Raw genomic sequence first — 24398 nt, forward strand, 5'->3', positions numbered from 1 at the left:
TCGGCCCCCCTTCCATTCCCCAGATCGTATAGATATCGTTACTCGTTATATATGTGAGACGCCAGCAAAAGAGATGCGCCCCAATCCGAGTGCCACAATAGTTCACTGAAATGCGCTAACGTTAGAGAGAAAACGGCGTAACTAGGCAGTTATGTGCAACGAAACGGGTTCTCCGCCAGTAGGGGGCAGTATGAGAAAGGGCTGTAGTAAATCTTTCCCACACTTTGAGGCATTCTAATATGGCGTTCCTAAAGGAGTTCCTGATTGCGCTAGCTGAGGAGTGGGGGCAAAGTACAAAAAGATAAATGAAGAGGTAACTTATGTCATTGGTAAGATTACTTGTCCCCATAGATTGCTCCTATCCTCCTCAGTGAGGCGCTAATGAAGGGAGTCCCACCTCCAGCTCCGGGGTCCTCCCACCTCCAGGGTCCTTCCAGCTCCAGGGTCCCCCCCCACCTCCAGCTCCAGGGTCCCCCCCCACCTCCAGGGTCCCCCCCCACCTCCAGCTCCAGGGTCCTCCCCACCTCCAGCTCCAGGGTCCTCCCCACCTCCAGCTCCAGGGTCCTCCCCACCTCCAGCTCCAGGGTCCTCCCCACCTCCAGCTCCAGGGTCCTCCCCACCTCCAGCTCCAGGGTCCTCCCCACCTCCAGCTCCAGGGTCCTCCCCACCCCAGCTCCAGGGACCTCCCACCTCCAGCTCCAGGGACCTCCCACCTCCAGGGTCCTCCCAGCTCCAATTTTCCCTTTGACTGTCATTTTTTTTATCATCAGGCGCAGTTTTTGATTTAAAAGGTTTTAAAATGTTCAGAAATCCACAATTTTTGTTGTACAATGTAAAAATAAAATAAATTAAAAAAATTTAAGATTGACATATTTCAATTAACGAAAGAAATAACCCCCCATTGTGTTTACATTATTACAGGCTTTAATGTGAGCGGCACAGACAGACCGGGCACCGCTCCCACCTGCTACCATACAGGACATTATAGACACAGATATATAAACTTTCCAATGCTGCAATAAACACCAATAACTAAAAATATAAAGACGCGATAAGTACTGTCACTTTCCAGGAATCGGTGCTCAACTGTTTGATAACCTTGAGACGCAACTTCCTCAGTCCTAGTGATGTGGTATATTGAAAAATGCTGGTTCTCCGTTCAATTAAATGCAAAGTAGGGACGATGCATTTGATGTACCGTTGGGATGGCGCGTGACCACCCGCAAGGGAATTCTATATCACCCCTATGTTAGATTGCCATATTTACGGGTGGGGCACGCATTGCACATCGCCCAAACCTCACATCAGAACATGTAATCTTAATTTGCATTATATATATTGCTCTAGAGCTCGTCTTGATTGGAATTTGCCAATCGTGGAGAGAGAAAATAACAGTCTTGGAGATACAATGTAAACATTTGCGGATTTCTTACATTTTGAAACACTGATTAAAAAAAATAAAAAAGAAGATAAATGTGTGAAATAATCTCCTAATGTGCGCAGAGAAGTAATCGCCCCGAATAACAGGACCTGTAATCCCAGCAGCCATCTATAGGACATGAAGGCGGCAGGCCCTGTATTAGTAACGGAGCACCTGGCACGTCCATGTTGCGTTGCTTAGCACATCCTGCTGCGGAACTCTAACTGCGACGCTCTCAGTGACCAACCAGAAATATGGGAGAGGTAAAACATTCTGCCCGATACATAGGCATCCACAGCACTGGGTAAGCATGAATATCATCGCCTAAGGGCCATAAAGATCGTCATTAATTAATGCTACATACATCTGGGGACAAGTGTCCTGCGATGTCCTGTACAAGTTGTGCGTGGCTGTAATGTGACGACAGACATTGCACAACAGCCTGGGATATATAAACCATGTCATAACCTTGTTTCCACAGACCCCTGTGTAACTACAGTTCTGCTACATTCATTGCACATCAGTTACCTGCCAAAGCCAGGACAGGGCATCCACTAAATAAAACACTCACTAAGTCCAGAATACAACTTACACGGCCATTAATCATTTCAAGCTAGCATGATCTGGTATTAAAATCACTTCTGTGACCTACACACCAGAGGCGGCCATTTTGCTGGAGACTGCACCCAGCCGATTCACCTGAACTAGTGGCTACCTGCCGAAGCAAAGTCACTTCTCCCTTGAAAATTGACAGGCTGAATGTTGTGGGCTGTATTTTTTTTAAAGCCCACAACATGGCGGCCACCGATGTTTCAAGTACTCCTAACAGGTTATGTTTTCAGGATTTCTGTCTGTGGCCCAGCAAAACAGATCAACTCACCTGTGCATGATTAAAGAAATCCAGAAAACATGACCTTTTAGCGGTACTTGAGAACCAAGGATTTAGATGATTAACCTTACACACTGACACAGCCAGTTTAGCCAAAGGAAGATTTTTTTTTTTCAGTCACATTATGTAAATAGGATTATGTCACATAAGATAAGTAAACTCAAATTGTTGTGCAAATATCTTGTGTGTCAAATGTTTTTGGGTTTTTTTGTGGAAATTCCTCCAGAACAGATTAATAAACGCTGCAGATAAGTTCTAACAAAAACATCTCTCTTTCCTCTTGAAGAGATGGCACAGGCCAATGTGTAACCTCTCGTAAGCAGAATTATGGTCACTAGAGAGCCCACAGCCAGCTGACATTTCGTCTCAGGGTCTGGCCATATAATCCTAAAGCAGGAACCATTAGGTAGGTGACCAGATGCTGGCCATTTGTGTTTATATAGTACAGAATATCTGTGGGTAGAAGAATGTGGTTTATACAAGTGTGACAACTCTGCGCTAGTTATTACAGGTTGAGTCTCCGATATCCAAAATGCTTGGGACCAGGGGTATTTTGGATAACGGAATATTCCGTATTTTGGAATAATTGCATGTCATAATGAAATATCTTGGGAATGGGACCCAAATATACACACAGAATGCATTTGTGTGTTATATACACCTTATACACACAGCCTGCAGGTCATTTTATACTATATTTTCAATAATTTTGTGGCTCAAACAAAGTTTGTGTATATACATAAAATTCAGTTATGTTTCATATACACCTTATACACACAGCCTGAAGGTAATTTTATACAATATGTTTAATAATTTGTGCCTTAGACAAAGTTTGTGTACATTGAACCATCAAAAATCAAAGGTTTCATTATCTCAGTCGTGCCAAAAAAATTTCTGTATTTCGGAATATTTGGATATGGGAGACTCAACCTGTATAGAGGACAATTACAGTTATTCCAGCTACCATAAGGGTTACACAAGCATTTTCTTCTTCAGTATAAATTAGATGAAAGATTTACAGTATTTCAAACAACTTTAAACAACCGTCGTAACAAACATAAAATATTCAAGTAAGTGCTATCTATTTCAGCTTATGTCCAGAAAAGTAAGGGACGGGAAGAGGTCATCTTTTAAATATGAACTATTTTACAAATTTCAGATTGTACAGCACTCCAATAAAGGACCACTAGCGAGACCACTGCACAATACTAAATTTGTTGAATATTTAAAGGGACGTAACTGGTCAGGACGAGTAACTTAGACTGGGACAGCACCAAACCGGCATAGAAAGGTTATCCGGTAACGTCATGGCAAGTAAGGGAAATTGTGGAACAGAAATATGCATCAAGGTGGTTTTTATTCCTACTAACCAGTGTCAGACTCGAGGTGGGGTTCCCAGGAATCTCAGCTGAGTGGGAGGGTCGCCCTGAAATGGTAACAGTATAGGAAACGGGTTAAAAGTGCTAAACTGGGAACACTCCAATACTCAACATGGCTTCACCACGAAAGCCTCAATACACATTGAGAGAAGTCTGAAGAGTGCCAGGAGAGAGGGCCGCCTTCGTGCCAGTATGTACGTATTCTCAAGTGTCATCCGAGGCGAGGTCACACACTTGCAACACAAGTGACAAGTCTGTATCTTTAAGTATATTTGCGGTTATGTCCACTGTGTATTGCAAAGAGAGAGTTACTTGGCACAGCGTACATTACAGTGCCCACTGGCTGAAGGTGCAACTAATCAAATCATAAAATAAAATGTCAAAAGAAAATGAATCTTTCACAAACGCCCACGTGCGGTTGAATTGAGGGTCTCCTCCATCCTTATCCGGGGTAACACACGCAGCTAATGGTCACGTTTGCGGTAACATAAATGATCGTCCTACGCAGAGGCGTGCAGAGATTCCCAGCCAGACTTTAACAGAACTGGATTATAACACAAAGGAGCAGATGTTAGAGCTGTGCAGGGAGTTTGGTGCTTGCTATTGTAGCCTCATGGAACATGTCTATTTAGAAAGAATGTTTATATTTTGTTATTGTTACATCATTATTCTGCGAGTCAATCCGGCTTAAGTCATTCTGCACATAGGACCTACGGTCTTAGCATACTGGCATTTAGAGGGTGAGTGAGGCTCGTGGCACGTGGCTTAGTAACATTAGACAGATGCCAGTACAGCAAAGGCCAAATACAGAAGAGGTCTCATACACCTACCCTCAATACTGCACCAAGCGGTGTAGTATATTTTTTTGCCCGAAATGCGTCTTGGTGACAAGGCGATTCGAAAACCGCTTCACTGATTAATCTGATATGCGACACTTCTACTTCAGCTCCCGCAGCCTGTCCACAGGAGCAACCAGGTTCCGATGGTGATCCCAGCCGGTGACGTTGGTCGCAGTGCTGCGATCGCTAGTGCTACAAGGAGGTGTCTGACCCCTTCTTCTGCGTTTGCATCTGAGATGGACGGAATTGCACAGACGCTTGTGTGCCGCTCTGCAAATCCGTCCATCTCCAAATCAGGCCCTCAGTCTGAATCTGTGTATGAAGCACAACGGAGCGTGGCGCAGAACAAGCCACGGCCGCTGCTTTGTAGCACTTCAGTCAGTCGCACACAGATATACAAGTGTTGCATAGAAATTAATCATTGCAGAATCGTGAAGCGTTTTTTTCTCGCATCGAAATACGACGGAGGTGCTAAAAAATGACGCTAGGTGCAAGCCAAGTCGCATGGGACCTAGGCCCTGATTCAGAGCCGCTCGCAAGCGGCCCGATGTTTAGGCACTGCGTGTGCGTGAGCCCCACCGAGCAACTGAAGTTCAGTCGCTACGGGGCTCGCAACAAGACGGGGCAGCTGTTGATGGTGAGTGACAGCTCGCCCCGTTTAGTGGGCGGGTAGGGGGGATGGCTGGACAAACGCAGGCGTACCCTTAGGAACGCCTGGCATTTGTAGGGAGATGTTACTGACATCACTAGTGATGTCAGTGGTGAGCTTCCTGCTCTATTAGAGCAGGAGGTCCACTTCGGCCTTGCGGCAGCGTAGACCATACCGTAGGGTCTCGTCGCAAGGTCGATGGTCGTGATTATGGCTATGGTCTCCTGGCCGCTCGCAGAACGGCCGGAGATAAAAAAAAAAAAAAAAACGCCCACAATCCCAGCGTGCGGGCAGCGGTAGCGAGCGGCTCTGAATAAGGGCCCTGGTGCGCCGAGAAGGGCTGTTTGGCGAGACTGTACAAACCGAAGACGCTACAGAACAATATAAAAGGACGTATCTCACAGACATGGGAGCAGCCTTTTTAGTTTTAGGAAGCAGATTTTTTTTATTTGTAACTGTAACATATGTTTCAGTAAAACGTCCTCTTTTGTCCCAGGACTCCAAAATGGCTCCTGAGACTTTTAAGCAACCTGAAAGGAAGTTTCATAACTCGTTATAGTTTGTGAATTACCTAGAAAGAAACGATCTTCCCAAAGAAATTAAAGAAGTATTTTGGGAGACTGATCATGCAACATTTATGCAATGTTTAAAAAAGGGAAATATTTAATTTGCGTTGCCATTTTGCGCTTGTTAGCATTTTTGCATACATGCAGTGTAACTCTGTAACATCGTACATCCCCATTCCCTAGCAGAATTCTCAGTGCCCCTTACCAGGAAGACTGGTAATTCGGGGGTTTGGGGGAGGAACTGAGCCCCTGCAAGAGGTGGCAGCAGGTGTCGCAGTGTTGGGTCGGTTTTAGACGGATACAGCTCTGCTCACAGTGTTCGATTCTGGGGCAAGACGCTCGCCGTCCTGCTAATTAACGAAAGGGCTGATTTATATCACAATTTAGATAAAAATTGCCAAAAATATCAAGAAAACGTAAAAGCCTATCGACAGGCATTGACGGTAGAATCAGGTAAATAGTATTTTTGGCGGAGGCAGTCAGGATGTCTAAAGATACTATGTAAACATGAGAACGCCAGCACTGGGATCCCGGCACAAATGTAACGCTACTTAAAACATTTTAACCGTGTGGGCATTATAACTTTAAGCCGCTCTAGGAGTTGCATCACATGTATCCCAATTATTAGTCCTACAGCATCACAAAAGTGCTAAATCCAAATGCAACCGGGGAAAAAAACCCAGCTATAATTATTATGAGCTATATTACTAAATTAGCAAACAGCTATTTCTCGACATCTTAAATGATGGACATCTTCTTTCGGTAGCTTCGTTGTCTGACAGCTGTTTGTCCATTGTTACAGTAGCGAGCACCAAACCCACGTGAGCATTACGGACTGCATGCTATAATCTGCTTATTGCTTACTCATACTATAGTGTTTGCTAGGCCATGGAGCAGGATCATGGTTCTCTCACTGTACTGTTATATGTAAGGAAAGAAGGCCTGCCTAGCTCTCGGTTGGGACCTGCCTAGCTCTCAGTTGGCACCTGCCTAGCTCTCGGTTGAGGCCTGCCCACCTTTAGAAGCATGGTAGGACTTGGAACAAGAAGTCACGTGCCGGTGAAAACTGTCCCTCCACATAAAACGCTTGCCGCAGATATTACACTCGTATGGCTTAATCCCTGTGTGAATTTTCATGTGGCCTACCAGGTGATGCTTCATTTTAAACTTCTTACCACAGACCCCGCAACCGTAAGGTCGCAGCCCGAGGTGCATGCTCATGTGTCTATCCCGCTGGCTCTTATGCGTAAAGCTCTTACCGCACTGACATGGGTAAAGTTTGTAGACAACCGCAGTAAAGCCAGACGATGAGGTTTCCTCTTTGATGCCCCCCGAAATGTCAATACGTTCCCCAAACCCTCCAGGAGTAGTTTCTGCTCCGCGGCCTTCAAGATGTTCCTCCCGCTCTCCAGAAAACTCCTCCATAGATGCTCCATAGAAATCCACGTGGTCATCGTAACGGTGGTTGTTGGCATGGCCTTCAGGTTCTACTGACTTTTTATTACAAAAGTCAAAGCTGTCTGCGACAGCTGAAGTCTGGATGGACGGTTCCACTTGCCCCGAGTTTACTGACTCAGAGACGTGGTCCTCAAGAGGTGGTCGCATCTCCACACCTTCACACTCCTGCTCGAACCTCTCCGGCTTTATGTGTACCCACCGCTTGTGGGTCATGATACTTGGCTTAATGTACAAAGGGCGATTGTAGTGATAATCAGCGCTGTCGCTGGCCCCTTCCTCGCCATCCTGGCTGGTCATCTCAGTACTTAGCTGGTCGTGTTCAGTGGAAGAGTTGCTGGGCAGGTACTCATGTTCGGTAAGCTGAGAAGACAACTCATCATCTTTCGGGCTCTCCTCCTCATTTTCGACATCTCTGATCTCTTCACCCTTCCTGAAATCAGGCTGCCCACTCGTTCCGAGCTCAAAGGTTTCGTTGAGACCGTTGTAGTTGCTGCTGCTGGGAGACTGGTGGTCACTGCTGAGGTTGGATTTGTGACACAGGAGAGTCGGGTTCCCCTCTAGAAGCTCAGTACACTTGTCAACAACGTGCCACATCTGAAGAAAACTGGCTGCTGTTAGGTAACTTACAATCTCGTTAGTGGGAAGCACCAGCCGCCCAGTGTAAGAGGAGGACAGGATGTTCTCAAAGACTCTTGGGTTCATGACATCTGGGAGGACCACTCTGCGGCTGTTCTTCAGTAGCACCTGGTCACAGAAGTACGGAGAGCTGGCTGCCAGCACTGCTTTGTGGGCTCGGAAGAGATGCCCTTGTACCACGATGGTGATGTCACATAACTGTCCAAGCTGGCGCTGCTGATTTAATTTCTGCAGGATGGTGTTGGAGAAATCTGGAAACTCGACACGGAAAGTGTTCAGCCCGGGCTCCATTTCATTACAAGTGCTCCGAGGTCCTAGAAAGAAGAACACAAATCTGAGGTTGCCTCTCACTGGATTATTTTTATAGTTATATTGATGACTAGTAAAATCCACCAACATCAAATATAGGGGTCAATTTAATTAGCTGCGAGGAGGGGGTGGGGACAAATTCTAGGGGACAGACCCTCAACTAGGCCCATGGAAGGGGACTTACGATTTGGAAAGAACATGCCCTTTACAATAAATCCTGCTCCTTAGGAGTAGAAACTGATCACTTTCTAATACCTTGTTAGTGCCCACCTTCAAGTCAATCTAATATATGAGGAACCCATCTTACTAGTATTCATATTCTCACTGTGCGTTGCATGAACAGACTTGTATGTGGCGACCAAAAATATCATTAAGTAAATCCTGCAGCCCTTAAGGCGGGTATCCACTACCCGATTAACCAGAGCGATTGAACGATAACGACATAGTTATCGTTGAATCGCTTGTTAATCAGGCACAAATCGGGCAGCTTAAAGTCAAAAACAACCAGCAATGCGCGCTTCCGTTTTTGACATCTATCATCGCCCGAACATGCTGGTCAATCTGCCGATAACGACCTTGTTCGGGGATGAGGGAGGGCATACTTACCTACCCTCCTGATTTTGTCAGGAGCCTCCCGAAAATCGGGTGCTGCTCCAGGCCCCCCGGAAAGGTAGGTAAGTCTCGCCTACATCTGGCTCGCCGCCGCTCCCACCGCAAATACAGTATTATCCCCGTCAGCGGGGGGCCCGATGACGCGATTCGCGTCATCATGGCCCCGCCCCCTGCTTCACACTGCCATTTATCGGCATTGTGAAGAGGGGGCGGGGCCGCGATCGCGTTGTCACGCCCATGCCCCGCCCCCAATGACTAGTCAACGTCCAGGCCACGCCCCCTTCTGATGGGACACGCCCCCCTGCTGAGGATGCCCGACAGGTCACTCCCGGAAGGAGGGAGCTACAAGTCGGCAACTCTGAGGGAGGGTGCCTACACTGAACGACTGACCGCTCAGTGTAGGTACAGCACAGACTGTGAAACGACTGCACGATTACAATGTCATAATCGTGCAGTCGTTTCACTGTCTGCCAGTGGATGTGCCCCTTTAGACACAGGTTAAAAAGCTGCTGATATGAGACAAAAAGCTGAAATACCATAGCACAGCAAGCCCATCAAGCTTGCTGTGATCCAGTGATTACACATTTATGTTACAAACAGCCAGGAATTCAGGGCCCGATTCAGAGCCGAACGCTCTGACCAGTGCGCTCGCTCTGAATCAGGGCCCTCCTCCATGAAAATGGAGCGTCCTCCTGGACGCTCGCATACCTGTGGGTGACCACCCACAGCTTATGCGAGCGTCCATGATGATGGTCGCGATGGTCAAGACCATCGCGACCATCGGGCTTGCGACGGAGACCCTGCGGTAGGGTCTCGCTGCCGCAAGCCCTGGAGTGATTTTGGCTCTATCCCATGGGAACGCCTCCGTCTGGCAGCCATGCCCCCGGCACGCCCACCAAAGGGGGCGTGCTGTCAATCAACATCGACAGCACGCCCCCTTTGGTGCGAGACCCGGAGCGACGGAGAGCCTGTCGCTATCCAGGTCTCGCGCATGCGCACGACGGAGTTCCCTCCGTCATGCGCATGTGCAGTGGGGCAACATCGACCCCCTTGCGAGTGTCCTGCGCTCGCGAGCAGGTCTGAATGACCCCCTCAGTCTCTTCTATTCTGATTTCTGCACAAATGCCAGACAGAGAAGCGCCACCTTTTTTAAGCAATTTTTATTTTTTAAGATGTGAATATTCAAAAATGTGCAGGAGATTGATATACTGGACATAATTAGTTACATATAAAACATTTCCTTAGTTTGTATACATTCTTCTTCTTCTTAGTAACTTCTATGGTTCGAAATATACAATAGGCTAATTATGGTTAAAATGCCCATTAATATAAATCAAATAATCAGTATAAATTCAGTTACAAACTTAGTTACGATGACAGACTCATATGTCCCCCGCAACCAGAGAGCACAGAAATAGATCACAGGCATCATCGTAACCGTACATTACACAGGAGAGAACGGCGATATTTTAAGTCATGTGATCCCACAGGACAAACACCCACAATGCATCTGAAACTTAGCCATTTGAAAGTGGAGATACTGGAAATAAATAAATGGGCATTCCTCATTTATCACTCTAAGTGCAGGATTTACAGTAACGAATCCTTAGTACGTTTTAAATGAAGGCCAAAAAATAGGAGTTATGGTATGACATACCTTTGTTAACTCTTTTTCTTCGAGGTCCATGGGGTCCACAGCCATTACGTTGGGGTATGAATCCCGGTCACCAAACAGTTAATACAAACAAGCTCTCTGCTCCCAGGGTGCACCGGGTTTCCTCCTCATATACCCCACCCCCTGCCTCAGGTAGCCAGTTCGTTACCAAGCTCAAGCAGGCAGAGACAAACAAGAAAGAAAAGGACCCATACTTACGAGTCCAGACTCTCAAGAGGAGAAACTACGGAAAAACCTGCCCCAGAACTACGTGGGTGTCCTGTGGACCCCATGGACCTTGAAGAAAAAGAGTTAACAAAGGTATGTTATACCATAACTCCTATTTTCTTCTTCGGGGGCCATGGGGTCCACAGCCATTACGTTGGGGATATCCCAAAGCACTAACCCTACGGGCGGGGACGCTCCTGACTCTCGGAAGAGAGGAGAATCCTACGCCCGAAGGAGGCATCCTGAGAGGCAAAGGTGTCAAAGGAATAAAATTTGTCAAAGGTATGGATGGAAGACCATGTGGCTGCTTTGCATAATTGCTCAGCAGAAGCACCCCGGCGGGCAGCCCAAGATGGACCTACCGCCCTAGTAGAGTGTGCCGTCACTGAATCCGGCACCCACATACCAGCCTGTGTATAAGCCAATGAAATTGCCATGCGAATCCACCTGGCCAGTGACTGTTTATTGGCTGGCCAGCCACGCTTATGACAACCATAAAGCACAAAAAGTGAATCGGACTTCCTCCATTTGCTCGTGCGTTTAACATAAATTCTTAAAGCACGGACCACATCCAGGGAAGCCGCCTCCCCTTGTGAGAGACTTGTGCCCTGAAATGCTGGAACTACTATTTCTTCATTAATATGAAATTTAGACACCACTTTCGGAAGGTAACCCTCCCTAGTACGTAGCACTGCTCTATCTTGATGAAATACCAAGAACGGCTCACGGAAGGAAAGCGCAGCTAAATCCGACACTCTACGTGCAGATGTCATGGCAAGGAGGAATACCGTCTTTGATGTTAGCCACTTGATGTCTATTGAATTTAAAGGCTCGAACGGAGGAGCCTGTAAAACTTTCAGAACTAGAGTCAGGTCCCACGGAACAACCGGCGGAAACGAAGGGAGGCTGAATCCTCAACACCCCCAGAAAAAAGGTCTTTATATCCGGTCTCAGAGCAATTTTATGTTGGAACCAGACTGAAAGAGCTGACCCCTGTACCTTTAAAGAGGCCAGGCGGAGCCCTTTTTCAGACCGCTTTGAAGAAAATCAAGCACTCTGGATATCAGGAATTTATGTGGATCATACCCTTTCAGTTCACACCACTGAAAGAAAGTATGCCAAACCCTATAGTATATACGGGCTGAGGATGGTTTCCGTGCCTTCAACATCATCCGTATAACAGACTCGGAAAACCCTTTCTTCCTCAAGACGGAGGCCTCAAGAGCCATGCCGTCAGCGATAGCCGATGAAGATCCGAGTACCAGCAGGGACCCTGTAGCAACAGATCCGGTCTCAATGGCAGAGGCCATGGAGTGTCTATGGAGAGAGACTGTAGATCTGTGAACCAGTGCAGTCTCGGCCATGCCGGAGCTATTTAATTGACGGTGCTGCCCTCTTGTTTGATCTTTCTGACCACTCTGGGCAGAAGAGCAAACGGGGGAAACAGATATACCAGCTTGTAACGCCACTTTACTGTCAGTGCGTCTACAAACTCGGCTCTCGGATCTCTTGTCCGGGATCCGTACCTGGGAACCTTGTTGTTCCTTCTTGATGACATCAGATCTATTTCTGGTAGGCCCCACCTGTCCACAAGGTTCCGAAAAACCTGTGGATGTAGGGCCCACTCCCCTGCATTTATCTCTTGCCGACTGAGAAAATCGGCCTCCCAATTCAGGATTCCTGGAATGAACACGGCAGATATCGTGGGCAGATGAGTCTCTGCCCATACCAGGATCTTTGATACCTCTGCCAAGGCAGCCCGACTCCTTGTGCCCCCTTGATGTTTTAGGTAGCCGACCGCGGTGCGATTGTCCAACTGTATCTACACCGACCTGCCCTTTAGGATTTTCTGAGCCTGCACTAAAGCTTTGAATATAGCTCTTAGTTCCAGGACGTTTATCGGTAGCCGGCTTTCCGCCACTGACCACTTTCCCTGGAAAGTGTGTGACCCCTTCATCGACCCCCAACCTTGAAGAGTGGCGTCGGTTTTGACTAATGTCCAATCCGGCACCCAAAAGGGGCGACCCTGCCTGAGATGCTTTGTCTGCAACCACCAGGTCAGGGACAACCGTACCTCTGGAGAGAGACGCAGCAGCTGAGAGCTGATCGTGCGATGATCCTTGTTCCAGTGAGACAGAACGAATTGCTGCAGTGGTCTGGAGTGGAATTGAGCGTATTCCACCATCCTGAAGGTGGCCACCATCGACCCCAGGACCTGCATGGCAACTAGAACGGATATCTGCCTGTTGCGAAGCAACCTGCGTATTCGTGATTGTAGGGCCAGGATCTTCTCCTCCGGCAGATATATTTTCTGCACCACGGAGTCCAATCTCGCTCCCAAATGACACATCTGTTGTACCGGACAGGGTGACGACTTTTGCCAGTTTATGATCCAGCCGTGACTGTACAGACATGATACTGTCAGCCTCAAATGATCCTGTACCTGGGGAGGGTTAGGCACTAGGTGGGGAGGGTTAGGCACTAGGAGGGGAGGGTTAGGCACTAGGAGGGGAGGGTTAGGCACTAGGTGGGGAGGGTTAGGCACTAGGTGGGGAGGGTTAGGCACTAGGTGGGGAGGGTTAGGCACTAGGTGGGGAGGGTTAGGCACTAGGAGGGGAGGGTTAGGCACTAGCTGGGGAGGGTTAGGCACTAGCTGGGGAGGGTTAGGCACTAGCTGGGGAGGGTTAGGCACTAGGGGGAGGATAGGTTTAGGGTGCTGGGAGAGAGGGTTAGGGGGAGGGTTAGGCACTAGGTGGGGAGGGTTAGGCACTAGGGGGGAGAATAGGTTTAGGGTGCTGGGAGAGAGGGTTAGGGATAGGGTTAGGATACTTACCGACAGGTATCAGGATCCTAACCCTATCGGGGTGCCGGCGTTGGGCTCCCGAGCACCGACATCCCGTACCCAGCCTCTGTTACAGAGGACATACTACCTATTCCACATTTTTGGCCTTCATTCAAGAATCACTTGCACCGTATATGTGACAAGAGAGGGACGGGGATAGCGAGGCTCCCTCTTACATCAGGGATTTCCTGCACATATACATCTATAGGACTGAAGGAAATATGTTAAGTTAAGGTAAGTTGTGCTTTCTCCTTACTGACCTACTGTACAGACATGAACGCAATGTCAGTGTCCTCTCGTTACACGCTCACATCTTCTAACCGAATACACCAGCGATTCCTGCAAAGCCAGACACGGCCAGTATTAGTGTTACCACCAATGATCAAACAGAATAGGTGTAATGTGTGTTATATACAGTAGATATAATACACAGAGATATAATCAGACAGGTGTAATGTGTGTTATATACAGGAGATATAATACACAGAGCTATAATCAGACAGGTGTAATGTGTGTTATATACAGTAGATATAATACACGGAGCTATAATCAGACAGGTGTAATGTGTGTAATATACAGGAGATATAATACACAGAGCTATAATCAGACAGGTGTAATGTGTGTTATATACAGGAGATATAATACACAGAGATATAATCAGACAGGTGTAATGTGTGTTATATACAGGAGATATAATACATAAATGTGTACAAAGCATACCTTACATACCTGTCGCCATTTCTCCAGACGCCGGGTCCCGCCCAGCACCTTCCGCCCTGTATATCTGACTTCTGGGATCCTCCAGTCACTCCCCCCTAGATACGTGAGCGTATAGGTAACCGTGGAGACCCGGCGGCTGGAAAGAGTAAAACAGAACCATTATAGTGTCAGACATACACATTACAAACATTAACCAAACACAATAATAATATTAAAAACATTGAAACCAATTGGCTATAGCCAACTCTGTCATACAGCTCCAGCAATAAGGTCTAATCTATTACACATACAAATTCTTGTGACAAATAGGAGGTAAAATACGATACATAGATGTTAATATTCAAACATAATGTAGAACTGTTGAATTTAACGAGAATATAACTAGAAAACAAAAACATTTAAGTGAAGCTGATCATTTAGTCCCCTGGGTCTCACTGTATCCAAAATATGGATCCATTTTGCTTCTAAACGTAGCAAATGGTCATGTCGGTCCCAACGTCTGGGATATGACCAATGGTCAGGTGTCTGATATGTGACATATTATGTTTAGATTCTGAAAAATGTTTTGCAATAGGTTGTTCTGACCCTTTGCCATTAATGGCGGATCTTATTGCTGATCTGTGGAGTGGCGTGCGCTCCTTCAATGTGCGCATGGTCTTCCCCACATAGCAGGGACCACAGGGGCAGTCATATGGCTGCAGGTAACACAACCTGTGCACTTGTAGCAACCGTTCTTCCTTTTTGTTTCAACTCCCTATCTCTCATTGTGACAGGAACACCTGAATGGACTTCCCAGTCTCTTATGTTCTTACCCCTCTTAAAGCACAATCTAATCTTACTATGTTTAAGACTGGGGAGTTCTCTATCTCTCTGTATGACAGGCCATATTTCCCTGCTGGTGTTAAGGATTTTATTATGTGCCGTGGTATATGTGTGTACCCAATGTAGAGGGTCAGGTGAGTCTCTCACTGTTTTACTATTGAGGGCTTCTGATCTAGGCATCAAATCCACTTTCTTACGTACCAATCTCAAGGTTTCTTCCGAATAGCCTCTGTGTCTAATTGTATCCATCATTAGGTGTAAATCCCTACTCAACATCTCAGGATCGCTGGTAATTCCTTTTACCCTGAGGAGCTGTGAATGTGGTAGACCTCTGATCGTTTCCTGAGGGTGAATGCTATCTGCCCAGGAGAAGTGTATGTCTATCTGTGGATTTAGAATAGAGACTCGTACAGATTATTATGTTCTTAATTGAAATGGTGACATCCAAAAATGAAATCTCTTCTAGACTAGCTCGATATGTGAATTTTATGGGGTGATCTTGCCTATTAATGTTCTCCATTAGATCTTGAAACCCACCATAACTCCCCCCTCCACAAAAGTATCACATCATCAATATAGCGTCTGAGAAATAGGATTCTATCCCTGGTATTTCTATTAAAGAAGAAGTTTTTTTTCCAAACTAGCCATATAGGCATTGGCATATACGTGGGTGCCACATGTGATCCCATGGCACACTCCGTGTTTGGCAGAAAGTATTGACCATTAAAAAATAAATAATTTCTCCTAAGTGACATGTCTAAAAGTGTCAGAAAAAATCAATACAAGGGTCCCTTATACAGATCATTTCTGATTAACAATTCCCTAACAGATTCCACTGTTCCTATAAATGCTTGGTATGTCCATTGTGCAAACCCAGGTGTTGGGAGGCAACTCCCCCAATTCATCTAGCACAATAGTAGATCTATGGTGTCTTTAAGGTAGGTAACACCTGACTGTACACAAGGCTGTAAGTAATAGTCTAAAAATGTAGATATGTTACTATACAATGAGGCCCTGATTCAGAGCCGGACGCTCTGACAGAGCGCTCGCTCTGAATCAGGGCCGTCCTTCTGAATTTTTAGAGCGGCCTCCTGGCCGCTCGTATAGCTGTGGGTGACCACCCACAGCTATAGCGAGCGGCCAGGAAGATGGTCGCGATGATCAAGACCATCGCGACCATCGGGCTTGCGACAAGACCCTTGTGGTAGGGTCTCGTCTGCCGCAAGCCCTGGAGTGCTTTTGGCTCTATCAGAGTTCCATGGGAACGCCTCCGTCTGGCCTGCCACGCCCCCGGCACGCCCACCAAAGGGGGGCATGCTGTCACTCACCATAGACAGCACGCCCCCTTTGTAGCGAGACCCATAGCGACGGCTTGCCCGTCGCTATCCGGGTCTGGCGCATGTGCATGACGGAGCCGGGTCCATCGTGCGAATGCGCACTGGGCCAACATCGACCCGCTTGCGAGCGGGTCTGAAGAAGGCCCTGAGTTCGTTGCTGAGACTATCGGAGGTCCTGGTGGAGCAGTCATACTCTTGTGGCTCTTTGGTAACGAATAGAGTAGTGGTATCCTCGGGTGACCAATACTCAGAACATCATAAATCTCTAACTATGGTCCCACCGTTGAAAGCCGCAGTCAATAGGTTATCCATTTCTATTATATATTTTATATTGGTCCATAGGGTCTTCACCCACTTCTGTATTAGATAGTTGACTGTAAATCTCTTCACAATATTTAGTGACATCCAGAACCAGTATGCCACCCCCCTTATTAGCTGACCTGACAACTATATCTTTATAGGAATTCAGTTTTTTTAAGCGCTTTCCATTCCTCCGAATTCAAGTTATTTCTGAAGGTTGTGGGATGTTCCTGACTTTCAGAGACCATTACACCCAAAGTCTTCATAAAGCTCTGGACAGCGACGTTATGGGAAGGTGGATCAAATGTTGATTTTTGTTTAAAGGGACCACATATCTATGGAGTCATAGAAGGATTCTTGTTGTCAAGGAATGCTCTCAATTTCAATTGCCTATTCCAATAATGATGGTCAGTTTTCCAATTTAAAGAGTTGAAAGCATTTTTTGGGACATAGCCTAATCCTCTATTTAAAACTACTATCTCTGCTGAAGTCAGGATTTATTGTGACAAATTATAAATTAAGTTGGTTTCTTCCGACTCTTGCCCCTGCCTCCTTTTCCGGAGCCTCTGGCCACCCCTTCTAGTGTGCCTCCTGTGGCCCCGCGCGGGTTTTCACCCCTAAAGGGGGCTTCATCCCTGTTGTTCTAATGTTCTGAGTGTTACTAAATTCATGACCAGATGAGGTTGGTAGTTCTCCTGAGGAATGTTCGTCACCAGTTGTTCTGTATCTCACTCTGCCGAATCTGCGTTTATCATAAGCTCCAGACTGGGAACTGCCCGACAGCCATCTGTATACTTTCATTTCGTCATAGTCTTTATTGACAAATGTCAAACTTCTGCTTTTTAAAAGCCACTAAAATCTTTTTTTTGTAGGAATCCACCTGTTGTTGGAGCTTTTCATACCAATCACACGTTTGATCTCGTAAAAGCAGAGTCTTATTCTTGATTTCATAATCAGTAACTTTTTGTCTCATCAAGGTTAGTTCTCTCGCTGCTTCTTCTACAAGGGTCATCAGATCTAATGGAGAACATTAATAGGCAAGATCACCCCATAAAATTCACATATCAAGCTAGTCTAGAAGAGATTTCATTTTTGGATGTCACCATTTCAATTAAGAACATAATAATCTGTACGAGTCTCTATTCTAAATCCACAGATAGACATACACTTCTCCTGGGCAGATAGCATTCACCCTCAGGAAACGATCAGAGGTCTACCACTTTCACAGCTCCTCAGGGTAAAAGGAATTACCAGCGATCCTGAGATGTTGAGTAGGGATTTACACCTAATGATGGATACATTTAGACACAGAGGCTATTCGGAAGAAACCTTGAGATTGGTACGTAAGAAAGTGGATTTGATGCCTAGATCAGAAGCCCTCAATAGTAAAACAGTGAGAGACTCACCTGACCCTCTACATTGGGTACACACATATACCACGGCACATAATAAAATCCTTAACACCAGCAGGGAAATATGGCCTGTCATACAGAGAGATAGAGAACTCCCCAGTCTTAAACATAGTAAGATTAGATTGTGCTTTAAGAGGGGTAAGAACATAAGAGACTGGGAAGTCCATTCAGGTGTTCCTGTCACAATGAGAGATAGGGAGTTGAAACAAAAAGGAAGAACGGTTGCTACAAGTGCACAGGTTGTGTTACCTGCAGCCATATGACTGCCCCTGTGGTCCCTGCTATGTGGGGAAGACCATGCGCACATTGAAGGAGCGCACGCCACTCCACAGATCAGCAATAAGATCCGCCATTAATGGCAGAGGGTCACAACAACCTATTGCAAAACATTTTTCAGAATCTAAACATAATATGTCACATATCAGACACCTGACCATTGGTCATATCCCAGACGTTGGGACCGACATGAACAATTGCTACGTTTAGAAGCAAAATGGATCCATATTTTGGATACAGTGAGACCCAGGGGACTAAATGATCAGCTTCACTTAAATGTTTTTGTTTTCTAGTTATATTCTCGTTAAATTCAACAGTTCTACATTATGTTTGAATATTAACATCTATGTATCGTATTTTACCTCCTATTTGTCACAAGAATTTGTATGTGTAATTAATTAGACCTTATTGCTGGAGCTGTATGACAGAGTTGGCTATAGCCAATTGGTTTCAATGTTTTTAATATTATTATTGTGTTTGGTTTATGTTTGTAATGTGTATGTCTGACGCTATAATGGTTCTGTTTTGCTCTTTCCAGCCGCCGGGTCTCCACGGTTACCTATACGCTCACGTATCTAGGGGGAGTGACTGGAGGATCCCGGAGGTCAGATATGTAGGGAGGAAGGTGTATATAATATAATACACAGGGGTGTGATGTATATATAAAGGCTATGTATAATATAATACACAGGGGTGTGATGTATATATAAAGGCTATGTATGATATAATACACAGGGGTGTGATATATATAAAGGCTATGTATGATATAATACACAGGGGTGTGATGTATATATAAAGGCTATGTATGATATAATACACAGAGGTGTGATGTATATATATAAAGGCTATGTATGATATAATACACAGAGGTGTGATGTATATATAAAGGCTATGTATGATATAATACACAGAGGTGTGATGTGTATATAAAGGCTATGTATGATATAATACACAGGGGTGATGTATATATAAAGGCTATGTATGATATAATACACAGGGGTGATGTATATATAAAGGCTATGTATGATATAATACACAGAGGTGTGATGTGTATATATAAAGGCTATGTATGATATAATACACAGGGGTGTGATGTATATATAAAGGCTATGTATGATATAATACACAGAGGTGTGATGTATATATAAAGGCTATGTATGATATAATACACAGAGGTGTGATGTATATATAAAGGCTATGTATGATATAATACACAGAGGTGTGACGTATATATAAAGGCTATGTATGATATAATACACAGAGGTGTGATGTGTATATAAAGGCTATGTATGATATAATACACAGGGGTGTGATGTATATATAAAGGCTATGCATGATATAATACACAGAGGTGTGATGTGTATATAAAGGCTATGTATGATATAATACACAGGGGTGTGATGTGTATATAAAGGCTATGTATGATATAATACACAGGGGTGTGATGTGTATATAAAGGCTATGTATGATATAATACACAGGGGTGTGATGTGTATATAAAGGCTATGTATGATATAATACACAGGGGTGTGATGTATATATAAAGGCTATGTATGATATAATACACAGGTGTGATGTATATATAAAGGCTATGTATGATATAATACACAGAGGTGTGATGTATATATAAAGGCTATGTATGATATAATACACAGAGGTGTGATGTGTATATAAAGGCTATGTATGATATAATACACAGAGGTGTGATGTATATATAAAGGCTATGTATGATATAATACACAGGGGTGTGATGTATATATAAAGGCTATGTATGATATAATACAGAGGTGTGATGTGTATATATAAAGGCTATGTATGATATAATACACAGAGGTGTGATGTATATATAAAGGCTATGTATGATATAATACACAGAGGTGTGATGTGTATATAAAGGCTATGTATGATATAATACACAGGGGTGTGATATATATAAAGGCTATGTATGATATAATACACAGGGGTGTGATGTATATATAAAGGCTATGTATGATATAATACACAGAGGTGTGATGTATATATATAAAGGCTATGTATGATATAATACACAGAGGTGTGATGTATATATAAAGGCTATGTATGATATAATACACAGAGGTGTGATGTGTATATAAAGGCTATGTATGATATAATACACAGGGGTGATGTATATATAAAGGCTATGTATGATATAATACACAGGGGTGATGTATATATAAAGGCTATGTATGATATAATACACAGAGGTGTGATGTGTATATATAAAGGCTATGTATGATATAATACACAGGGGTGTGATGTATATATAAAGGCTATGTATGATATAATACACAGAGGTGTGATGTATATATAAAGGCTATGTATGATATAATACACAGAGGTGTGATGTATATATAAAGGCTATGTATGATATAATACACAGAGGTGTGACGTATATATAAAGGCTATGTATGATATAATACACAGAGGTGTGATGTGTATATAAAGGCTATGTATGATATAATACACAGGGGTGTGATGTATATATAAAGGCTATGCATGATATAATACACAGAGGTGTGATGTGTATATAAAGGCTATGTATGATATAATACACAGGGGTGTGATGTGTATATAAAGGCTATGTATGATATAATACACAGGGGTGTGATGTGTATATAAAGGCTATGTATGATATAATACACAGGGGTGTGATGTGTATATAAAGGCTATGTATGATATAATACACAGGGGTGTGATGTATATATAAAGGCTATGTATGATATAATACACAGGTGTGATGTATATATAAAGGCTATGTATGATATAATACACAGAGGTGTGATGTATATATAAAGGCTATGTATGATATAATACACAGAGGTGTGATGTGTATATAAAGGCTATGTATGATATAATACACAGAGGTGTGATGTATATATAAAGGCTATGTATGATATAATACACAGGGGTGTGATGTATATATAAAGGCTATGTATGATATAATACAGAGGTGTGATGTGTATATAAAGGCTATGTATGTTATAATACACAGGGGTGTGATGTGTGCATATATAAAGGCTATGTATGATATAATACACAGGTGTGTGATGTATATATAAAGGCTATGTATGATATAATACACAGAGGTGTGATGTGTATATAAAGGCTATGTATGATATAATACACAGAGGTGTGATGTGTATATAAAGGCTATGTATGATATAATACACAGGGGTGTGATGTGTATATAAAGGCTATGTATGATATAATACAGAGGTGTGATGTGTATATAAAGGCTATGTATGATATAATACACAGGGGTGTGATGTGTATATAAAGGCTATGTATGATATAATACACAGAGGTGTGATGTATATATAAAGGCTATGTATGATATAATACACAGAGGTGTGATGTGTATATAAAGGCTATGTATGATATAATACACAGGGGTGTGATGTGTATATAAAGGCTATGTATGATATAATACACAGGGGTGTGATGTATATATAAAGGCTATGCATGATATAATACACAGGGGTGTGATGTATATATAAAGGCTATGTATGATATAATACAGAGGTGTGATGTGTATATAAAGGCTATGTATGTTATAATACACAGGGGTGTGATGTGTGCATATATAAAGGCTATGTATGATATAATACACAGAGGTGTGATGTGTATATAAAGGCTATGTATGATATAATACACAGGGGTGTGATGTGTATATAAATGCTATGTATGATAGAATACACAGGTGTGTTTGTATGTATATATATATAAAAAGGTAGATGACCGGCACTACATATAACATAAACTATAAATCATTCAGACTCCAATAGTACAAAACTTCTAACATAGGGCAGCACTCCCCGGATTTAAAAAAAAAAAAAAAAAAAAGAGTTCAGACAAACAGCAACTGTATCAATAATGTATCAATAATGTATCAATGTATCAATAATGTATCAGCTGTATGACCAGTGTATCAGCTGTATGACCAGTGTATCAGCTGTATGACCAGTGTATCAGCTGTATGACCAGTGTATCAGCTGTATGATCAGTGTATGATCAGTGTATCAGCTGTATGATCAGTGTATGACCAGTGTATCAGCTGTATGACCAGTGTATGATCAGTGTATCAGCTGTATGACCAGTGTATGATCAGTGTATGACCAGTGTATCAGCTGTATGACCAGTGTATGATCAGTGTATCAGCTGTATGACCAGTGTATGATCAGTGTATGATCAGTGTATGATCAGTGTATCAGCTGTATGATCAGTGTATCAGCTGTATGACCAGTGTATCAGCTGTATGATCAGTGTATGATCAGTGTATCAGCTGTATGATCAGTGTATGACCAGTGTATCAGCTGTATGATCAGTGTATGTTCAGTGTATCAGCTGTATGACCAGTGTATGACCAGTGTATCAGCTGTATGACCAGTGTATGACCAGTGTATGACCAGTGTATCAGCTGTATGATCAGTGTATGATCAGTGTATGACCAGTGTATCAGCTGTATGACCAGTGTATGACCAGTGTATCAGCTGTATGATCAGTGTATGATCAGTGTATGACCAGTGTATGATCAGTGTATGACCAGTGTATGATCAGTGTATCAGCTGTATGACCAGTGTATGATCAGTGTATGACCAGTGTATGATCAGTGTATGACCAGTGTATCAGCTGTATGACCAGTGTATGATCAGTGTATGACCAGTGTATCAGCTGTATGACCAGTGTATGATCAGTGTATGACCAGTGTATGACCAGTGTACGACCAGTGTATGACCAGTGTATCAGCTGTATGACCAGTGTATGATCAGTGTATGATCAGTGTATGATCAGTGTATGACCAGTGTATGACCAGTGTATGATCAGTGTATGATCAGTGTATGACCAGTGTATGACCAGTGTATGATCAGTGTATGATCAGTGTATGACCAGTGTATGATCAGTGTATGACCAGTGTATGATCAGTGTATGACCAGTGTATGACCAGTGTATGATCAGTGTATGATCAGTGTATGACCAGTGTATCAGCTGTATTGTCACATCTACAGTCAGGATGAAATAAGCAGACAGCAATCTTACCTTCCTATTCCCACCAGGGCACTGCCAGAGCCCAACATCCCCCACCTCACTTCCGGGGCTGAGCAAGCTGACATCACAGATCACGTGACCACCAGACGGGGAGGGGAGGGGGCGGGGGGAGCGGGGGGAGGGTCCAGTCTCCATAGTTACAAAGTGACACTATCACCAACAAAGTGCTGCAGGTACTAATCTGCACAGAAGTGATACAATGTAGCATGATACATAGCATATTACACATTGCAACTTACAGGATTCATAAAGCTGACGAAGAAAATAAACTTCTAGCATCATGTTAGGCTCACTGAAAACACATCAAGCCAGCATACATGGCTGAATGCATAAGTAACAGTGAATGAGGCCTTCATGCCATCAACTGCCATAGCGTTTGCAATATACATGATACACCTGAGAACAAGCACTATACGTATTACACCTGAGAACAAGCACTATACGTATTACACCCGAGAACAAGCACTATACGTATTACACCTGAGAACAAGCACTATACGTATTACACCTGAGAACAAGCACTATACGTATTACACCTGAGAACAAGCACTATACGTATTACACCTGAGAACAAGCACTATACGTATTACACCTGAGGAGAAGCACTATACGTATTACACCTGAGGAGAAGCACTATACGTATTACACCTGAGAACAAGCGCTATACGTATTACACCCGAGAACAAGCACTATACGTATTACACCTGAGAACAAGCACTATACGTATTACACCTGAGAACAAGCACTATACGTATTACACCTGAGGAGAAGCACTATACGTATTACACCCGAGGAGAAGCACTATACGTATTACACCTGAGAACAAGCACTATACGTATTACACCTGAGGAGAAGCACTATACGTATTACACCTGAGGAGAAGCACTATACGTATTACACCTGAGAACAAGCACTATACGTATTACACCTGAGAACAAGCACTATACGTATTACACCTGAGGAGAAGCACTATACGTATTACA

The 24398-nt window shown here is 43.9% G+C and overlaps 1 protein-coding gene across 4 annotated transcripts; it reads right to left on the bottom strand.

Annotated features, from left to right (window-relative positions):
* Nucleotides 1-656: 656 nt before the first annotated feature.
* ZBTB43 (zinc finger and BTB domain containing 43) lies at nt 657-23451 on the bottom strand. 4 transcript variants are annotated; one of them, XM_088465574.1, is made up of 4 exons: nt 23407-23420; nt 14202-14337; nt 13742-13820; nt 657-8150 (listed from the first exon to the last, which is right to left on the bottom strand). In XM_088465574.1, exon 4 carries the CDS (start codon nt 8125-8127, stop codon nt 6733-6735), a length of 1395 nt encoding a protein of 464 aa, XP_088321700.1. In that variant the 5' UTR covers nt 8128-8150; nt 13742-13820; nt 14202-14337; nt 23407-23420; the 3' UTR covers nt 657-6732. The 4 variants fall into 4 exon arrangements, with proteins under 4 accessions (XP_088321700.1, XP_088321701.1, XP_088321698.1 ...); XM_088465575.1 differs by lacking the exon at nt 23407-23420 and adding an exon at nt 15225-15267 and having other exon boundaries at nt 14211-14337; XM_088465572.1 differs by lacking the exon at nt 23407-23420 and adding an exon at nt 15225-15267.
* Between the last annotated feature and the right edge of the window lie 947 nt (nt 23452-24398).

The sequence above is a fragment of the Taudactylus pleione genome, unplaced genomic scaffold, assembly GCF_031769625.1.
Source record: "Taudactylus pleione unplaced genomic scaffold, aTauple2 ptg001997l, whole genome shotgun sequence".
Taxonomy (NCBI): domain Eukaryota; kingdom Metazoa; phylum Chordata; class Amphibia; order Anura; family Myobatrachidae; genus Taudactylus; species Taudactylus pleione.